Here is a 20,635-nt window from a genome sequence, read left to right on the forward strand (position 1 = left end):
CAGCTATACAGAACCTACATACCATCATCATCATCATCATCATCATCATCATTATCATCTTTGAATTTTTTCCAGCACCTTTCCTCTCAGAGCCTTACATTGTAGACTTAATTCAAACTCATGGGAAAGGAATGATTCACTACTTTTTTTTTTTTTTTTTTTAAGTACCAGTCTGGCAGAATTCTATCCAATATCAACCAGATGTCTCTTGCTGGCCTTTCTATACAGGCTTTTACATTTTAAAGGCTAGCATACACCTCTTTGTTCTGATTATAAGTGGAATATTCTGAATAGAAATTTTAGAGTGAGAAGAACAAAATAAAAATCACCCATTGACCACCACCCAGAGATCATCACAGTTAAATCTATTAAACTCTTTGCCGTTTCAACAACAACTCAACTCACTGCTGTCGAGTTGGATCCATCCAACTCATAGCGACCCCTCCTTGGGTTTCCGATGTGGAAATAGATTGTCCAGCCTTCCTCCCAAGGAGTGGCTGGTGGGTTTGAACCTCCAGCCTTCTAATTAGCAGTCAAATGCCTTAGGCATACCATCAGAGCCCCCTTTGCCATTTAGTTGATTCTCACTCATAGCAACCTAATAGGACTCCAAGACTGTAAATCTTTACAGAAGCATATCTTTCACCCATGAGGCAGCTAGTGGGTTTGAACCACTGATCTTTTGGTTAGCAGTTGAGAGCTTAACCACTGCACCACCAGGGTTCTTCTGAAGTCTGCTGCTAATAAAATCTTTACACCTGATTTAAGATACCAAACCTGACTTCCAACAGGCACTCAGTAAACTTAGTTTGACTCCTTCTCAGGCTAAATTCATTATAATATTTTAAATATTTTGATAATACATCTCATGAAGCAGGAGATTATGGGTATACATTACTGAAGACACAGGAAAGTAGGGAGAAGATGAGAAATGTAGATACAAATTCAGAAATTGTCTTTGGTATAGATCAAATCTGTGGAGTAGAGTATTTGACCTTCTCTTGACACAAAGATGGATCGTGTTAGCGTAAATATAGGCTAATTCAGCTCTCCAAAATAGCTCTCCTGACTTTGCTATCATGTTTAAGATGAGAAAAAAAAAAGTCTAGATTTAGCACAGAGGCTTATTTTTATAGACATAAATTATCTTTCCACAGAGTCCTTAGAAGTTTCTACTTTAAGTCTATTTATGTTTATAGACTGATTTTGACCTTTTAATAACATTTATCCTAGATTTTTAAAAATTTCTACTCTATGCATTCTGTTTTCTGCCTCTATTCTATATCTTTTTACTAATATTAAAAAAATATCTTGGTACTTAAGATCCAAGTGATTGATGCTTAGAAATTTCAAGGACCTCAATGAAATAAATGGCTTGGTTATGATCATCTTGTTCATAATAAAATTTTAGACTTAGAAAGGTTTCTCTTCAAAACCTACCAAACCAAAAGTAGCTGCATAGAGAACACTTTCAATCTATTGTTCTTTGGTTCCTGGATGTCTGTTATTTGTTTTCACAGAGCAGCAAAATGTCAAAGGGAGGAAAAATGTGGGCTAGAAGTAACAGATAGTTATCAAAGTTTATTTTGCTAATTAAGAATGCTATAAACAGTAATAAAACACCACTTTTCTAAAAGACAGTTATTTTACCCATCAAAATGAGCAGGATATAATATCTAAATATGGGGCTGTTCTCTAAATTCATGGAAACTCACTATAAATATCCTTACTTTTCTCATTTCACCATGAATCTGTGAAAACTTTAGCCAAGCCTGGCACTGATTTTGAACTTGAAGTTAGGAACCACTGCTCTGGTTTACCTAGGATGGTAGTGTCACTCACAAATCATCACTAGAGCATGTACTTGTGGAATCTGTGTTGCAACCCACGTCTGGTCTTCCAACCCTTCCTTCACCATTTGTCCATAATCTCTTGTTTAGTTCCCTAGTGACCAATAGAACACTGAGTTGTGAATTTAATCCTAACTGGGTCCCTTCTTGCATGACAACACAATGACCTGTAGAACAAAGATAAACAATTTATCACACTCTCTGAATCCTCTGTAGGGTGCTATCTCAGCTTAGAATAAAAAAAAAAAAAAAAAAAAATCTTTGTATTTTCTTCTAATTTGATACATATTATCAGTAAAATGACATGGATTGTGGATTTAAATGGCATGGATTGTGGATTTAGAATACTTGGGATTTAATTTCAACTGTAATATCAACTAGCTCAGTACCTTGAATTAATCAATTGTCATTTGAGACCTCAGTTTCCACACCTAAAACCAAACTATCACAATGAACTCTAAAATCCTTCAAGTTTATAGTTTTAGAGTTACGTAAACTCTAAGGTGATGATTATAATCATACACTATAAAAAAGAACTTTAGCTTTATGGGAGCTTAGAAAAGGAATTACTGTTTAACTTGCTATAGTCAGTGTCACTGAGTGGTAACTTAAATCTTTAACAAGTCTTTAACAAACATATTCTTCAAGCTTTATGAAGAGCTTAAATCCAAAGATATATTTTTAAAAAATAAAATTAAGAATATTGTGTGTCTTATTGCTGTGCTTTGTTTGGCAATAATGTATATATTTTATTTTAATTTTCAAACATTTAACTTAAATGCTGTCAAAGGAAGGCATTTTCTGTGCAGTTAATCATATTCCCCACTGTGGCCTATTGTTCCACTTGATCCATTCATGTTACCCAGCCAGTTCCTGTGTGAACTGAGTTTACCACCTTGCTTTACAGAGAGAGTGAGCAATGAATAAGTTGACTAAATAAATAAATTGAGCAAACTAACAAAGATGCCACCAACCAACCGACCACTTGGTAAAATATCAGGCCATGTCCAACATAATGGGAGAAAAAGAAATTGATCTCATTTGATGTTCCTATCATGCCATCAGTGGTACGTAATTTACTTTAGTTTGACGGTTATTTTCTACAATCTCCTTTGATCTCAGAGGCTTATTAAAATACTAATTCCAAATTAGGTTATCTTGAAAAGCTAACCTCTGTATCTCCTCCCTGCTGAAGCCACTCCTAATGGCACCATGCATTGTCTTCTCTTCATTGTATTTTATGTACTTTTTATTTTTATTTTTGAATTATAGTTCAGAACTTACAACTCCAGGCACAATACCACACCATGGGGCCTCGCTAATGGAGGAAGCTCATGATGTTATTTCTAGGCATCTCACCTCCCAAAAATTAATCTTATCCTCCCTCTGGGGTTAGGATACATTAGGCTCTAGCTTCATAGTTTATCCAGTGCTCATATGTGAGTCTTTAATACTTCTTTCCATAGATTTTTAATGTTAAAGATGCCAAAGGGACTAAGCATTAATTCATAAAATAAAATCCTTAAGAAACCAATGCCATTTTGACAGTAATACTAAATGTGGCTTTGAACATGTATATTCATAGCTTGCTCCTGTCTAATCTGCTGCCAGGTGGTAGAACACATTATTCACCTCAGGACATAGGATGTTCCTTCCTGCACCACACTGTATAATCCATTACTTCCGACAGACACAGGGCTAAGATATAAATAAACGCTTTGGCTCACGATGCAGAAAAGAGTCTTAAATATTGTGCCCCCTCAATTTCCCCATTCACTCCTATGTCAAAAAGAATGTTTTAATCACTTGCTCCAGAAAACTTACAAAGTGACAAATCAAAAAGTACGAGGAAAGAAGTTCTCAGCAGGTTGCAAATATCATACCTCAGTCATTTAGACATTGTCAGCTGAATAACCCACAGCCAAGGTTTGGGGAAGAATTACTGGGATGTGACACAGTATGTGGGCTGAAGTTCAAGGAAGCCACTGCCTAAGAGGTCTGAAAGCTGAGGAGAATGCAGCCCACGCCCCAGCAGAGGCAGGGAATTCAAAAGAGGGATTTGCAAAAGAAGGGCAAGAGGCCAAGCTCTTAGATAAAAAGCAGTCCACAGGCTAGGTGGAGAGGATCCTGGTTTTGTTTGTTTGATACGTTTTTACCACGTTTTATATCAGGGATAACGGCCTATTTAAAACAATGGCCAGAACTGTCCTTAAAGGTGAGCTTGTAATGGCCTGTTGCACTCACGTAATCCCATGTCCTTAATGGGGTCCTCAACAGATGTTTGTTAAGACTGACTACAAAATGGGCAAGAGGGACTCATCTATTTTTTTAAATGGTACACATTCCTAATTCATCAGATTTCTCTGAATCAGGGGTTGGCAAGCTATAGCCTACTGGCTACATTCAAGCAAATGACTATTTTTGTAAATAAAGTTTTATTTTATTTATGGAACACAGACACACTCATTTATGTATGTCTACTATTACATTACAACAGCAGGCTTAAGTAGTTGTCACTGGCACTGTAGGACCCTCAAAGCCTAAAATAATTACTTCTGGTCCTTTTAAAAAGGGTTTGCTGACCATTGCTCTGGGTGATTGATCCAACAGATCTGAAGACGTAGCAATAAAATATTGCCAATTATCATTATCTCTTAGTAGAAAGAGGAGTCTTCTATGCTCCAGAGCTAAGACCGAAGCACAGCTTAACAACAGAGGGTCCTCACACACTTCACCTGTGCAGATTATCCAGTTTAGAATTTGGCTTCAGGACTACCCACGCCTCCTATAAATTATAATGAGATCGTTAGATGCTTGGGTAGGTCACACTTTTTCTGACAAGAAGATTCTAATAAATGTAAACACACCTTTAAAAAGCACATTTTTATTGTGAATTTTAGTTCTTCACAATTACGTTTAAGATACTCTCCTTACACAGAAAATTCTAGGGCACAATAAAGGTCTGTTTTGTTTTGTTTATATGTTTTGGTTTTTAAATGATTTTAGATACATAATGTAAGGTACAAGATAAAGGAAATGAGGATAAAGAAATAGATATGGCATTAAGAGATGAGAAGAACACACAAATGTCAGAAAAGGGCTACGGTAAGAAAGAGATCCTCTGAGGCATATTTTCTCTTATTATTTTGCCTTCTATTAGCTGTAACATCTAAAACACTGTGTTCCAAGGAACATAATTATTTCTGAAATAAAGAAAATAACAGCATCTTTCTAAAGCTCTTATTGAGAGCCCATATTATTAAATCCTTACACCAGTAAGAGGTGGCTGTCATCAATTGTATGTTCTGAACAGGATTGCTAATGAGTAATGAGCTAAAAGCCCCCAATGCACAGAGTGTTACATAGGTGAAATCAGGAGGGACTAACTTTCATCAGCGTCGGTATTTCCTTCTATTATGGGTACCATTCCACCTCAGCAGGAAACCTGAGCAACTTGTTTTAACCCCAGTTCTTCGGATAAATTATAACTGAACATCATAACTCTTGTCAATCAAGGTTTTGGAAGCCTTTGAGATAGTAATTCATGTAACAACTACACCTACTTCTTTCTTACTATCTTGACATTTTGCATTTACAACAACTTTGGAAAAATTCTCAGGTGCATGCCTGGCAGCCCAGGCCTCATACAGGGCCACAGCCAGGCCCAGGGTGCCTTCTGTGGCCACCCTGAACTATATACCAAAGACCCAGTAACATTCAGGTCACATGAGGGATGGTAGTCAACTGGCCGTGGGACAACTTCTGTTAGTCCATCACATCTCTGTCTGGCCCTAGAGGGCCTGGGGTGATGGCAAGACACCATGAGGTCACAGGGAAGCAAAGGGAGGCCAGGAGAGCCCCAAAAGTTTTTGATGAAGTCTGTGGGGGGATGAAGAAGGAAGGGGCCTGCACAAGGCTACAGGGCCAGGCAAATGGAGGATGAATGGGGTGCCCTTTCAAGGTGGGTGGCAAGGGTTGTGGGCAGAGGAGAAGTAGGGTTCCTGCCCAGGGTAAGCAGCGAGAGGAGGAACATAGAGGACAAGTGGGACCCCTGCTCAGGGAGGGTGGTGGGAGGTGGTAGTCAGTGAGCATGACTCAACCACCATCACAACCACCTCCAACTCCTGTGGGCTCCACAGTAGTGGGGAGGTGTGATGGGAAGTGGGTCCCCTAATGCCATATGCATCCTGACATGTGATGGGTGTCTAGTTACCTAGTGCCACTCTGCCACTCTGACAGGAATATACCACAAATAGGATGGCCTTAACAAACAGGAGTTTATTCTCTTACGATTCAGGAGGCTAAAAGTCCAAATTCAAAGTTCCAGGCCCTAGGGGCTGGGTGAAAGCCTCTCAACCTTGAGGTCTAGCTCTGCTTCCTGTTCCCAGCCCACTGGAGCTAGAGACATTTCTTCACTCAGACAGCTGCTGGCTGCTGAGGCTGACAAACCCAGGGCTGACAAGTAAAAAGGTACACTCCCGATGTTACCAAACCACACGGCAGGCCATTAATTTAATTCCATTGTAAGTCCCAAGCTTGACAGAGCATGGCTACATTCAGGGTCCAAGCGTGGCATAAGCTATAGACTATCCCCAAGGCTTCTCCTTATATCCAGGAAGCAGACCACATCCCGAAGACAGCTACTCAGCTGCTTGTGGTAGATCCCACCACAAAGTTGATTGCCAGTCTCATCATGGAGAATAACTACCACCAGCTGCCCAGCCACTCAACCAGGCTCAGCCAAGTTGATACACAAACATAAGCACCACAATTCCACCTCTTGTCAACTTGGCACCTGCAATGGTGGTATCTGTACAGATCTCTTCACTGGGTGACCCCAGTCCCCTAGTTCCTGACTGGCGACCTCCCCCGCTTGGCCTAGTGGTCCCTGTTCCTCTCCCTCTTTGGTATGGCAGCCCTGCCCCCTCACCACAATGGGGATAACCACCACAATGGGGATGCCCCAATGGCAAGTGAACAATTGGGAACACTGGCATGAAGACGGGACGTGGTTCCTGATTCTTGCATAACATCTACTTGACATAATGATCTAGTCTTTGCAACCTAATCAGGTGGTAAGTGAGGAGTGGGCGTATTCACCACCATTGACTGTGGCCAATATGCAAACTTTCTTCATTCTTAGTAAGAAGGCAGGTAGTTTATTTCATGCCTGTTATATATGCAAGTCAATGGAGAGTGAACACTCTATAATAGGAGACATATAGTATAATGGCCAACGTGTGGGCTTAGGAGTCAGTTGACTTGACTTCATATCCTGCCTCTGCTACCTCTTTTCTGTGTGTCCTCAGACATTTTATGTAGCTGTTCTCTGACTCTTTATTCATCTTTAAAACAGAGCTGAAAGTAATACACCCTCACATGGTTACTATGAAAATTAAATAAGTCAAAAATATAAAATACTTAGGACAGTACTTGCCAATAGTAGTGGTTAACTGATGTTGAGTCCCGAACTTAGGACAATCTCATGCAGAATATGATAAAATGCTGTCCAGTTCCGTGCCATCCTCATGATTGCATGCAAACTGGACTGTTGTATGTTCTCAATGACTAATTTTCAGAAGGGGATCATCAGGCTTTTCTTCCTCATCCATCCTATGCTGGATGCTCTACTGAACCTGTTCAACATCACAGCAACTCACCCGTCTCCATAGACAGATAGGTCGTTGATGCACTTGAGGTGCATTGGACAGAATTGAACCCAGGCCTCCCAGAGGAAGGCAAGGATTCTACCACTGAACCACCCGATAATATGTGTGCTCAATAAACACTAACTGAATGAAAGAACAAAGACTTAGCAGTGACAAACCTATAAGTAAAATCCTAGAAATGCACTTCAAGAGATTTTATTAAATGCATATGATATCATTAAAAACTGACCACAGGGACGACTAAGCCTGACACCAAATCAAAGTAAATTATTGAGCTATCAGAAATTCAGTCAGAGAACCTATGTTGTCAAATTAGAAGCACTAATAAGACCCAAGACTTTTGTTTGAATTCCCAGATTTCCCGAACTATTTTATAAAGCAATGGTTCAGCATCTAACAGTAAGATTAAAAAACAAAAATCAGCAGCCATTCTCTGCAATGGTTCTCATGCTGTTTTTGTGTTAATATACTAGTTTACTCTGTGAGAAAACATAGAGCAAAGGGCATTGATATTATGTCACTATGAAGTTGGTTAATTTACATGCATCAAATATTTTAACTAAATAAAGTTCATTATATTTAAAAAGTTACAAAAACATAACAAATGAGTAATGGAATCCTGCTGGAGATCATAATTATGTACTAAGAAATACATCTATTATATCCTTTCCAAAGCTCAGTAAACACAATTTGAAAACCTACAAAATACCCTGCTCAGCTTCAGAGCTGCTAAGGGAGAAGTGTTTGGTGACTCTATTTTGGGGAAACAACATTAGTTGAAGCAGACATTCTTACCAAGTTGCAGGCATGTTTTTTGTGACGTTTGCAAAGTGAATGTCAGAAGTCCTAGTTCTGTTTCATTGCCATCATTTTGCCATTAATGAAACCATGATACATTTCAATTCCATTTTATCTGTTCTCTAAGGAAAGAACCTCTTTAGGAAAACATGGAAATGCCATCCATGTTAAACTCTACAAATGAGCACAGGAGCCTGATTCTCTGGACGTACTGCAACGGAAAGAAAATCGATCGGGAAGTCAGACTGATTTGGGTTCAAGTCTTACCTCCATCACTGGCACACAGCTACATGACCTCGGAAAAGAAAATTTTCTGAGACGCAGTTTCCTCAATCGTGAGATGCTCCCTAAACTTCCTGCCTCATAATAACTAAAAATGAGGGATTCAAATAAACTGTGTGTGAATGCACCTTGCATAGTACTTGGGTGTACAGGATGCAAGACCCAGCTTGTAAAAATTGATGGCTATATTTTTGGGAATTTTGCAAGCTGGTTGGTAAACATGGTCATTATCTGAAATTACAATATGAAATTACAATGAAATATACTAAAAGCCCAGTTGCTGTCAGTAGACTGTGACACCTGGCCACTCCATGGGTGTCAGGCTAGAACTGTGTTCCATTGTGCTGTCAACGGCTGATTTTTTCAGAAGTGTATGGCAAGGTCTTTCTTCTGAGGTGCCTGAGGTATTTAAGCATTTAAGTTTTAAATACTTAAAATCCATCACTACCTAACTATGTTACCACATGTAATATTATCTATGCTTTTGAGGTTATTAATGGCTTTCACATGTAGAAAGATCCCTATGTGGCACAGACGGTTAAGTGCTTGACTATTAGCCAAAAGGCTGGAGGTTTGAACTCACTCAAAGGTGCCTCAGAAGACAAGCCAGGAGATTGTTTCTGAAAGGTCACAGCCGTGAAAACCCTTTGAAGCTGTTCTACTCCACTTGCAGGGGCTTGCCAGGAGTCAGAATTGACTTTATGGCAACTGACAACAACAGCAAGATACTATCTATATGATACAAATACTATGTATTCATGTGCTATGGGGCATCTCTCCCCAACCCTGAAATTGACAAACATTAAAATAAAGGCCTTGTGTATAGGTACCAGTTTTTAGTCAATTATCAGCATGCCCTTGTACCTGGCTCTTAATACCGCTCCCTTCTAATCCTTGTTTTCCATCCTGTTTGCTCTTCTGTTTTTTCCCCTTCTTCTTTCTTCTCTCTGTCCCTCTCTCACTCACTTCCTCCTGTCCCACTCTTTTACTCTTCCTTTCTTTCCTTTATCTGTCCCTCTTACCTTCCTTCATTAGAAAATCCGTAACACAGAAACCAGCTGCCATCAAGTAAATTCTGACTCATGGTGACCTAATGTGTGTCAGAGCAAAATGGTGCTCCATAGGGTTTTCGAGCGTTTATTTATTTTTTTGGTAAGGAGGTCACCATGGCTTTCTTGCGAGATACCTCTCGGTAAATTCAACAGTTAACTTTTCCATTTGCATCACCCATGAGCTCAGAAAGCCCATGAATTTCCTCTTGCTTTGCTTTTCCTTTTCTCTTTAACCTTATAGCAAATGAAGCAAAGGACAAGCCTACCATGACTGAAGCATCCCATCATAACACCCTGTATCTGGAGGAGTTTCTCTTCACTAGATTAAATACATGGACTTCTTCTCCTACGGCCTATTTAAAAAATCTTTATCACCTGAAATGAAAAATCTATTTTATGTTCACTACGTTCTCTTGCTCAATCCTCATGAATAACCGGGTGAAGATAATATTACAGAGAGTCGTTTTCATTCTATTACCATCAAACAAACCAGCTCCTTCTGAGTTATGCAGCAAATTGCTTGGATAATCACAGGTGTCATTTTTCATCTGAAAAAATTAACTGAGAACTTTCTTCTCCTGCTGTCTCAAGAAACTCAGAGGCTGTCCTCAAATAAGGGTGTTGGCTATGTCATGTACTTTGGAAGGAGAACAGAAACAATTTAGGTTCAAGTCAAGATATGGGCTCCATAATGTTTCCATAAATTTATACTTATGAATATATATATTTAAAAGATCAAAGATAATCTTAACTCAAATACATACATGAGTTATGAGTCAGAGCCAGCGAGTTAAAAAAAGCTTTTTTTCTTTTTCTTTTCCCCCCCTCTCAGATGCCTTGGTGAACACATTTATATTTTAGGCTAACACTTAAACATAAATGAATTTATAATAAAACACATTCAGATTTTCACAAATTGCTCACCAATTCAGGAACAGGCATTGTTCTGTACAGCAGAGATAACGTCATTCCCTCACTAGAATTTTCTGAAAAATCCTCAGTTGATCTGTTCCTGAAGAAAACGTTCTGACTAGAAGAATGTTAATCTGTGGAAGAGCTCTTTGGAAATTAGTTCTCACATAAATCCCTTTAACAGTAAATCTTTTTATTCATTCCAAAGAAGTCAACAAGGGTTTCTTATTGTTTTTGATGTGGTTATTGGCCAGCTACTATTAATAACAATTACCCATTTTAAGTTTTGTCTGCTTAGGTAAAAGTGCAACTTTTGACTTCCAGATGCAAACCACAGCATCAGTACTATAATTTGAGAATTTGTTTTGCTCCTTTGTGAAGTTCCCTGGGAGTAAAATTAAAAGTATAGGCAATAGAGGGGTGACAAATAAAGGGAGAGGTTCTCAAACCACATATTAGAAACAGAGAACAGAATCACAAGACGAAATCATGACAGTGAACTCCAAGATAGGTTGACAAGACAGATGTACCAGACAAGAGACACTTGACTGTTGTGCCAAGGAAAGCAAACTCAAGAACACAACCATACAGAGATGCTGCAAGAACAACTTGGGGCTTCCGTGACCCAGAGAAAATAATAATAACAATGAGAACCCATGAAATTATAACTACGAAAGAAAATTATCCCCACAATTCATACACTGGATTGCTGGGTTAGTGTGGATGTGTCACTTGCATGAAACACAAGATGGCGTCATTACAGCCATGCATTCGTGATGGAGGCCATGGTTAGTTGGATTAGTTACAAAACTGTCATGCATGCCACACAATGATCCTGGGCTTGTCCGGAAATAAAAGATACAACAAATATGCTGTATCTGCAATAAAATTCTTTTTATGCCATCTGAAATTTGTGGGGAGGACGTGTTTCTCTGTTTGTTGTTTCTACATGTTTTCACTTTATTTATTTATTTATTTTGGGAGGGATTTCTCATCTTTCCTTTTATTTGCATTGTCATCAAGGGGAAAGTAAGGGACAGCAGTTTGTGCAGACATGGGGAAAATGAAAAGAGAAAAGGAAGAAAATTGAAAGAAACAATATATAGTGGAGGAGGAAGAGGAAAACATGGTATTTCCATTCTTTGGTACACAACTTTCTTGGCTTTGATTGTGATTTGTTTTGTTTTGAGCATAAACACTGAAGGGATATGCTGAGGGGGGAGAAATTCAAGATTAGGATGGCAAGAAAAGATTTTGTTGCCTTGTTTGATTTGTATGCCTATATTATCTTTCAGTATTTAAAAAATGATGATTATAATTACTCAGAAAAGTATAACAATGAGGTAAAAATAGCCATTATGACCAAAATACTACAGATGACTTAAAACAAAATAAATTGAACCACCAAAAATTCATGCGGCACAAGATGAGGTGAAACGACATAAAATGTTTTTCAAATATATACAAAGTATATATCTACTTATATATATATACACAGGGATGTGTATATATGTATAGATATATCTGTATAATTTTTTCACTCCACCCATCCCAAGTATAATTGAATTATGGAGTCACCATTATAGTTATGACAAGGAAAACAGAACCTAAAGAAAATCAACATGCTTTTTTCGCCAGGTTATAACAGTATCATGCATGTCTATATTGGCTGATGCTGATTAAGAATGATGGTGTGAATTTCTGTGTAAACACATGACTGATGGCAGGGGCTGTTGTTAATCTCTGCTTATATTAGTCTAATGTCATTTATACTGTGTACATATATATATATATATATATATGTATATATGTATATGGAGTGAAAGACAGTATATATTTAATATGCACATATTATATATATATATGTACACACATAGTACATAACTATATATTTGGGGCTTATGGGAGAAAAAACTTAGAACAAAAATAATAAAATAAAATTCATAAAAAAACCTCTCTTTTAAACCCAACCCCTCTTTTCTCTTTCTTTTTTTTTTTTTTTTTTTTTTTTTTTTGGTTGACTTGCTTCATGATTTCATTGAGTTCACTCCTTATTTACTACTTGCATTGGCATTTGAAATCAGGAAGTTCTCATGAGTTGGGTTTGAAATTTTCCCCTCCCAATTGCCCATCTTTACCCAGTTACCTAAGGGACCCTTGTCCTACTCCATCCTGCATACGTGGAGCTCAAAGAAAAGACTGATACTGAACTGTACTAATATTTCAAACAGAAATTCTGTGCCACAAAACTAACATCTGGGAGGATGCTCTCTGAGTTAATTCCATCTGTCCCTGCTCGGCAGCACTTCTGTGATTTTTCTTCACTCTCCTTGGGTGGGGTACGTCATTCCCTGAGTTAGCGACCTCTCCTTAGAGGTTTTGTCATATCCTAGGCAATTCCACTCATTGTAAGTTGACACTGTTTTCTTCCCTTCTTTTCCCTTCTGACCTTTATTTCCCCTTATTTTTTTTATTTTTAGAAATGACAGAAAATACGGAACACTTCACGAATTTGAGTGTCATCCTTGCGCAGGGGCCATGCTAATCTTTTCTGTATCGTTCCAATTTTAGTATATGTGCTACCGAAGCGAGCACTATTTTCCTTATTTTTTATAGCTGTCTTCCCTAAGAGACTGTGAACACCTATAAAAAGTTGGTTCTTATTTTTGTATTCCCAACACCCATTCCAGTGACTATACATAGTAGTCACCCAAAAGTGTTGCACAAATAAGTAATTTATTGAACTTTCAAAGGAAGTATCTACATTTACACATTGATCCTATTGATTCCCTCCCCTTGTCACCCTCTCCCACACCAAAAAATCCTGGGTAATAGAGTTGAACAGGATTTTTTCATTTTCAACAATTTTTAATTAAATTTATTATTTTGTCATAAAATTCATGCTAATGGTAAACCCATGAGCCACATATATTATTCAATGTCTAAGTTATCAACTGCCAAAATTATAGGAGCCAATTAGTAAGTTTCCTGTATTGATATTTCTAGCCTTACTCTAATTTTCAATGTATATTATCATTAGTGATTTAAAGGGAACATATTTATTCCAATGGCTTAAAATTTTACTTGGCTTGGGGTGGAGTCAATTAGATAAAAAATGATACGGTTTATCACTTACAAAAAAAAATAATAAAAAAAAAAACCACTGCCATCGAGTCAGATCTGACTCATAGTGACCCCTCCTTGGGTTTCCAAGATGGTATCAATATGGAAGTAGATTGCCCAACCTTCCTTCGGAGGAGTGACTGGTGGGTTTGAACCACCAGCCTTCTGATTAGCAGTCTAATGCCTTAGGCATTAGGTCACCAGACCTTCTGCTTATCACTTAGTGGGTTCATAAATGAAGACAGCAGCTGTACCATTAATGATCTCATGAACATAGTCCTAATTTATAGATCTATTAAGAAATTAAAATTTAAATAGGATCAACCTTAGATGTACATACGTGAGTAAATGTTTGCTTTTGTGTACATTGGACATGCATTAAAAGTCATATGTAAAAGTGATGACATTCTGTAGCCAATAATGATGAATTAAATTCACTATTCCTATATCTACTTACATCTTCTTTCCCAAGCCAAAATGTTTATCTCAGACTATTTCCGTTATCCCTTTATTCAAAGTGTTATTAAATGGGACTGAGTTCTTCAGAGTGACACTGCGTGCTGTGAGCTTTAAACACGCCTATTTCATGTAGACATTTAATGTTCTACTATATACTGAATAGCCACTTGACCAATAAAATATACACATGATTTCATTTACCAATCATTGCTTTACATATAGAAAATCTTACTTACAATTAAATGAATGAGTGAATAAGTAAATAAAGATCCATCTCTTGGTAATAAAAGTATACAGGTTTCTAACTTTACAGGTTTGTTGAAACCACTAACAACAAAATGTATTTCTATAAATGGCTCTGGTAGCATAGTGCCTAAGGTATTTGACTGCTAACCAGAAGGCGGGCAACTCAAACCAGCCACTTCTCGGAAGGAAGGTTGGGCAATCTACTTCTGTAGTGATACTGCCTGGGAAACCCAAGGAGGGGTCGCTATGAGTCGGGTCCAACTTGACGGCACATAACAACAACAACAAGATTATAGATAACATATTTAGGACCAATGATCACCATATTTACTTTTCCTCACCTATAGTGTCTAGTAAATAAAACTTTATTTCTCCTTATCCTTCATTAGAAAATTATCGTTGACTTAACATTGGAGTTGCATTTTCTACATTGTTCCAGCAAATGAAAGCTTCAATGTTTTGGTATGCTTTTAACAACAGTGCCAGACTTTCGTATTATAAATATGTTACTGAGACATCTCAAGCTGATAAAGATTAAGAACACAGCTCCACCTGGAGAATACAAATACGGCTCTGCACTTTGTGTTGTGCCAAATTTAAATTTCACCCACACTATATTGGGTATTACAGTCTGGCAAATAGAGAAAAACAAAGTACCAATAACACCAGATGCAAATATGAGGACTGTAGATTTGATGAATAAAATACATCTGAGAACCATCCTGGAAATAGTAATTATTTTGTGATCTCGAATTACTACCATTAGTTTAAACATCTCCCTCAATGCAGCCATTATAAAAGTTGTTTAGCAAAGACCTGTTGATAGATGGATGTGTTTCATCTTTACTTCCTTTTACTGTCTGCCCTCTGGTGCAAGTGTTGTCCCTTGAGATTTGATCAAAGCACATTCAGCAAAAGCGGATGCAAAAAGCCTGGCTAAGTGACAACCAGAAAAACATATCCTGGGATACGAAATCAATGAATGGATATGGTTGTTAATTATAACCATGTCTATTTCTCAGGTGTAAGAGGAATTTATTTTTATTGTCTTCTCTTCCCTGCACCCCCTACCCGCCCATCAAGGCCTTTTAGAGTACTGAGAACTGTAAATACATGAAATATACAAAGTTAACAATTTCTAATTACACAAAAGTTAATCTAAGAATACTTTGTTTTGATTTGATACCTATTTTTAAAATAGAGATATTAGGTATAGCAGTAGGAAATACAGTGAGAGAAGACTATGAAAGTGAATTGCAGCAATTTCTCTGCATTTCAGAATTCACTCCCACATTTTAATCAGAAATATGAATTTACTAAAGATCTTAATAGTTATTTGGCTTCCATGATCTTCATGAGGGAGTTCCACATCCTGGTGGTTGTTTGGCCTCTTTCTAGCTCATCCACTTTTCTTATTGGAAGAAATAAGAAGGACAATGAAATATGGGTGTATTGCACAATTTAATATCCAGGAAGGGTGATAAGGAAGGAAAGGTTTCTATCCAAAGAAATGACTGTGAAATATTATGCAGACTCTGACTTCTTTTGTGGAACATACTGTCAAAGTTTATAACTTAGGAAAGTGAAAACCCTGATCCTCACCTTTAGATATGATAGCTTCATTAGGATTGTGTAGTTAAAAATTCAATTTTAGGTCCTTAAAGCACGTGTTCAGAAAGTACAGTCTTGTCTGTGACTCATAAAATGAGTCAGGAAGAGAAGGGATAGGAAAAACAAGAATGTGGAAGAAATGTAGGTTTTTTAGGGCAATATTTACTTATATGAAATGATAGGTTTTAAATAATTCAATACGCTTTATTTTAACTACTTAAAGGGAGATGAAGTTAGAAGTATGAAAAAATATTCTCCAATTTTAATTTATGATCATGGGATATTTTAAGAATTGTACTAATTTGATTAACAAATACTATTTGAGCTTTCACTCTGTGTCTTGATCTCATGGCTTAGTTTTGGTTTTTGTTTGTTTTGTGCTTATTTATATGTTTTCAGGGAGAAAATATACAGTGGGAATTTAAGAGCCATTTGATATGCAAAGTTGAGATCCACTTGACATGCAGTCCTTAAGATTATAATTGCCCAACTCTGAAACATGTAGATTGTCCCCAAAAATGATATAGCTGAGCTATACCAAACTACCAAAAACCAAACAAACCCATTGCCATCAAGTAGATTCTGATTTATAGTCAACCCTATAGAACAGAGGGGAGCTCTGGTAGTGTAGTGCCTAAGGCACTTGATTGCTAACCAGAAGGCTGGCAGTTCAAACCCACCAGCCACGCCTCAGAAGGAAGATGGGGCAATCTACTACCATAGTGATACTGCCTCAGAAACCCAAGGAGGGGCTGCTATGAGTCAGGTCTGGCACATGACAACAACAACAACATAGGACAGAGTAGAACTTCCCCATAGTGTTCCCGAGGCTGTAAATCTTTCCAGAAGTAGACTGCCACATCTTTCTCCTCAGGATTGGCTAGTGAGTTTGAACTGCAAATGTCAAAATGGGTTCTGGGTGTGAAAAGGCAATTGGTTACATCTGACTAAAAATTGAAATTCATTTTCATTCAAAGGATATGAAATTAGGAAAAGAATTTCATTTAAATGAAAATAAAAATAGTTGAATCACAGCACACACAAAACTGCCCAAATTTATGAAAACTGAGGGTTTCAAATGTATGTAAACTAATCAAGAAATAATGTGGTAACTGAGATGGATAGAAAATAATAAACTCGGTAACCAAATGAAAGAAGACAAAGTAATTGTTAAATACAATAGAATAAGGCCTGGGTAATAAATCAAGTTTATTTCTTCCCATTAAGCCTTAGTCTTGATGAAAAAAGTATAATTTTGGAAACTGAGTCAGTGAATTATGAGGTCAAAAGTAGATTTTAATCTCAATATTCAAATTCCATCTCAGGATCAACACTTTATATCAAAGTTTTGTAAATGTCACCATTTTCTATTGCTGCATGGGCAATGGGAAACTTCCGTTTAGGCAGTGCAAAACCTGCCCCAGAAACTACTGGTTTAGATGTCTCTGATGCTTAATCCTTATTGTTTTGGGGAGATGTGAAGGCTGGGGAGCTACCTCCTGTGTAATGGAGAAGAGGGCTTGAGAGCTGTATGTGTGACCCTCGTCTGAACTAATCAGGTCCCCAGGGCAAAGCCTCTGCTCTCCAGACATCAGCAGGAATATATCTACTTCCTTCCTATATTAAATATGCTTCTGACATAATCCCGTTTATCCAAATCACTTACCAGGAATACTTTATGGGTAGCTATATTTAGAAAGAGGAAATGCTTATTCTTCTGTTTTGATGAGTTGAATAATCCTAGGAGAAGGGATCAATTCCTTCAGGATGGGGACTCTGTGACCTACTTTATTTACATACCTGACCCACTCCCTTGTCCCTGAGGTCCGCTGCAGAACACATATCATTTTAAAAATTGCTCTTATCCCACACACACTAGATGCAATTATATTATTTCAGAAATGCTGGCATTGGGTTTGTGTCCCCTGCTTTTGAATCAGATGAAATATCTTTGCAGCCACTGAAAAGCAAATGGACTTAGTTTGAAACTATTCATGTTTGGACTTGTGCGAGTTTAATACCAAATGGCATACCCACCATCTGAGGAGAGAGAGATCTTGTGGATCTTATCTAGGAAAAAAAAAAAAAAAAAACCTCTCCCTTACTGTTGAAGTTTCTAAGGAGATGACAGTGTGTGCAGAGAGTAAGGGTGTTGTGAGGAGGGGAGGGTGGTAGTAATATTTCTGAAGGTTCAAGCTTCAGATTTTACAAGAATACTTAAAATATAAGGACTTCACAAATGTTGCATACATAAGTATCACCACTGACAAAGCATGTAAACCAAAAAAAAAAAAAAAAGATAAACAGTAAACCAAATTAAAGTCAAAATATCTTAAACTATTAGCTATAACGTCAATTAATTTAATCATGCCTTGGACATGATGTCATATTCATATCATATTCATATCTGAATTCTTAATATCTACCATAGATATCAAACATAAATAGTATTGGCCCTCAAAAAATATCTGTTGAACTAAGGTATGTTGGAAAAGTAATTTTGGCAATAAATCTCTTTATTCTATTTTTCAACAGCTCATTTATGAAAATTATTAAAATAGGAAGGACTCAAATCTAGGAATATATTGTATCCTGCATGAGTGCTCAAGAAATATTTATTGAATGAATGAATGGGTGGGTGGGTTAATCACTGAATAAGAACTTGGAGTCTACATTCTGCTATAGATTGGAAGGATCTGCCCTTTAGAATTAAAACCTCACTTTAGTACACTAAAATTATTAGTCAATAAACTGAAAAAAAATCTGATTAGCTGGACCAAATTTACTTTCCTGGTACACAACTAAATTCCAAATGAATACATCACACTCAGAATGGAAAAGCCCTATCTATTATTGATATATCCCTGTACCACTAAGGACAGGAACCCATAGAACTTCCTGGAGTCAAAGCCACTTACAAGTCACTAAGGAGTCAGTCATCAATATTTGTCAATCATTTTGGGGTAAAAAATGGAGGGTGTTTTACTTCTGTTACTTTTTTTTTTTTTTAAAATGAAGCTCAGATTTCTCTGGAATTAGCAAAATGAAATATTTAATGACTTGCCTTTCCTTAAAAAAGGAAGAAAAAAATAAAACAATGAAAAGAATCAACTAGAAAATTCTATTTATTTCTTTTAGCTTTTGATAAAATAAGATCCTAATGTATCTGCAGCTTTTAATTCTATTAAACATACACAGAAATTCAATGATATCTGTTCTCTATTATATATATATATATATATATATATATAATATATATAAAGTGTATATATTATGTGTATATATATATATATATATATATTTATATAAATGTTTAACTTGTAGCAAGTCTCAAAACAGTTGACTTGGAAAAGTTGATAGGAAGTAATAAGATATTGCAGATACCTGCTGGACATTATATCATATATAGCTCACTATAAAGAAAGACCATAAAACATCAAAATGTATCTGGGTGCAAAAAGGGAACACATTGACGCTTCTAATTGCCAAAGTCCTCTCAACTTCAGCATAGGAGGTACATTTTGAAGCATCACAGCCGTTGACATGCATGGTTCAGTACTAATTTTGCTTCACTATACTATTTTGCTTCATAAGTTCTCTAGACACACAACAAACAACACTAGTATCAATATAAGACCATGTTAACTGCTGTCAAAAGCCCATGGAAAACTGTGTTTTTGTTTTGCTTTGTTTGTCTCTTGGGCTCAGAACAATTCACAAGGTATAGATGCTATTTACCAATCTTTATGGCCCCACTTTGGGTTCATAGTTTTTTTTCATGTCTTTCCAACATCAAATCGATATTTTCATGCCCCCACCTGCTGTCAATTTCATGTCTGCCACTAGCTGGTACACATTTGCAGTTTTGGTGGTGACTCTGGACATCTGATTGCCCCAAATTAGGTCCTACCCCATAGATTTTTCTTTAGTTATTAAGGGTCTGATTGTAAATTTCCCTGGGATCTTAAGCTCATTCCATGGGATTTGATGCTTTCATTTATATATTAATATTTATATATGTATGTTCATACATATATAGATATCAGAGATACACACACATTACACACTATAATATATATAAAACATGTATATATGCACATATATGTATGTATTGTTTTTTGCAAATGAAAAAATAAAGCAAGCAAAACAAGACTGACCTGACCTACCTGTACTCGGCTCACATTCAACGAAGTCTTCATCATCACTAGAACATTCAGCAGATGAAACAAGGTCATCTGATGTTGGCTGTGCATGTCAAAGAAAAGTAATGGGGTGGGGGGAGAGAGAGAACAGAGAGAGATAAGGAAACCAATGAACAAAGGCATCAGACACTTATCACTGTGTCCCATGATTATTACTGATTCTCTTACCTAAAGAAGGCATGCTGTAGGATAGGGCATGTTTAACTCCCATGTTACTCTGAAAGGCTCTGAGTCCAGATAATCTGTGTGGGTCATGAAGCTGAGTAGCCCAAGGTGGTTCCAGGTGACCCAAGCCTATCACATCCCCATAAATCACAATAAGCAGCATGATGTGATCCTGACTTTTATTTCAAGTTTTAGAACCAGAAGGGTAGGAGCAGGGCTGTTGTAAATGGTGGGAGGGACCAGAGTGAAAAGCAGTGCAGAAAGGC

At 37.2% G+C, this 20,635-nt stretch overlaps 1 protein-coding gene and 1 non-coding gene across 2 annotated transcripts in view; both read right to left on the reverse strand.

Annotated features, from left to right (window-relative positions):
• Nucleotides 1–20,635, reverse strand: part of NRXN3 (neurexin 3) — a 2,130,901-nt gene that overhangs the window by 47,693 nt on the left and 2,062,573 nt on the right. Inside the window, exon 20 of the mRNA XM_042781017.1 lies at nucleotides 20,160–20,247. Coding sequence (XP_042636951.1) covers nucleotides 20,160–20,247 — 88 coding nt within the window. The remainder of the gene's footprint in view (nucleotides 1–20,159; nucleotides 20,248–20,635) is intronic.
• LOC122150041 lies at nucleotides 13,052–13,158 on the reverse strand. Its single transcript, XR_006163451.1, has one exon. It is a non-coding gene; the product is annotated as a U6 spliceosomal RNA (small nuclear RNA).

This window comes from Orycteropus afer, unplaced genomic scaffold, assembly GCF_000298275.1.
Source record: "Orycteropus afer afer isolate SDZICR_OR568_19922 unplaced genomic scaffold, OryAfe1.0 scaffold00079, whole genome shotgun sequence".
Lineage (NCBI taxonomy): Eukaryota > Metazoa > Chordata > Mammalia > Tubulidentata > Orycteropodidae > Orycteropus > Orycteropus afer.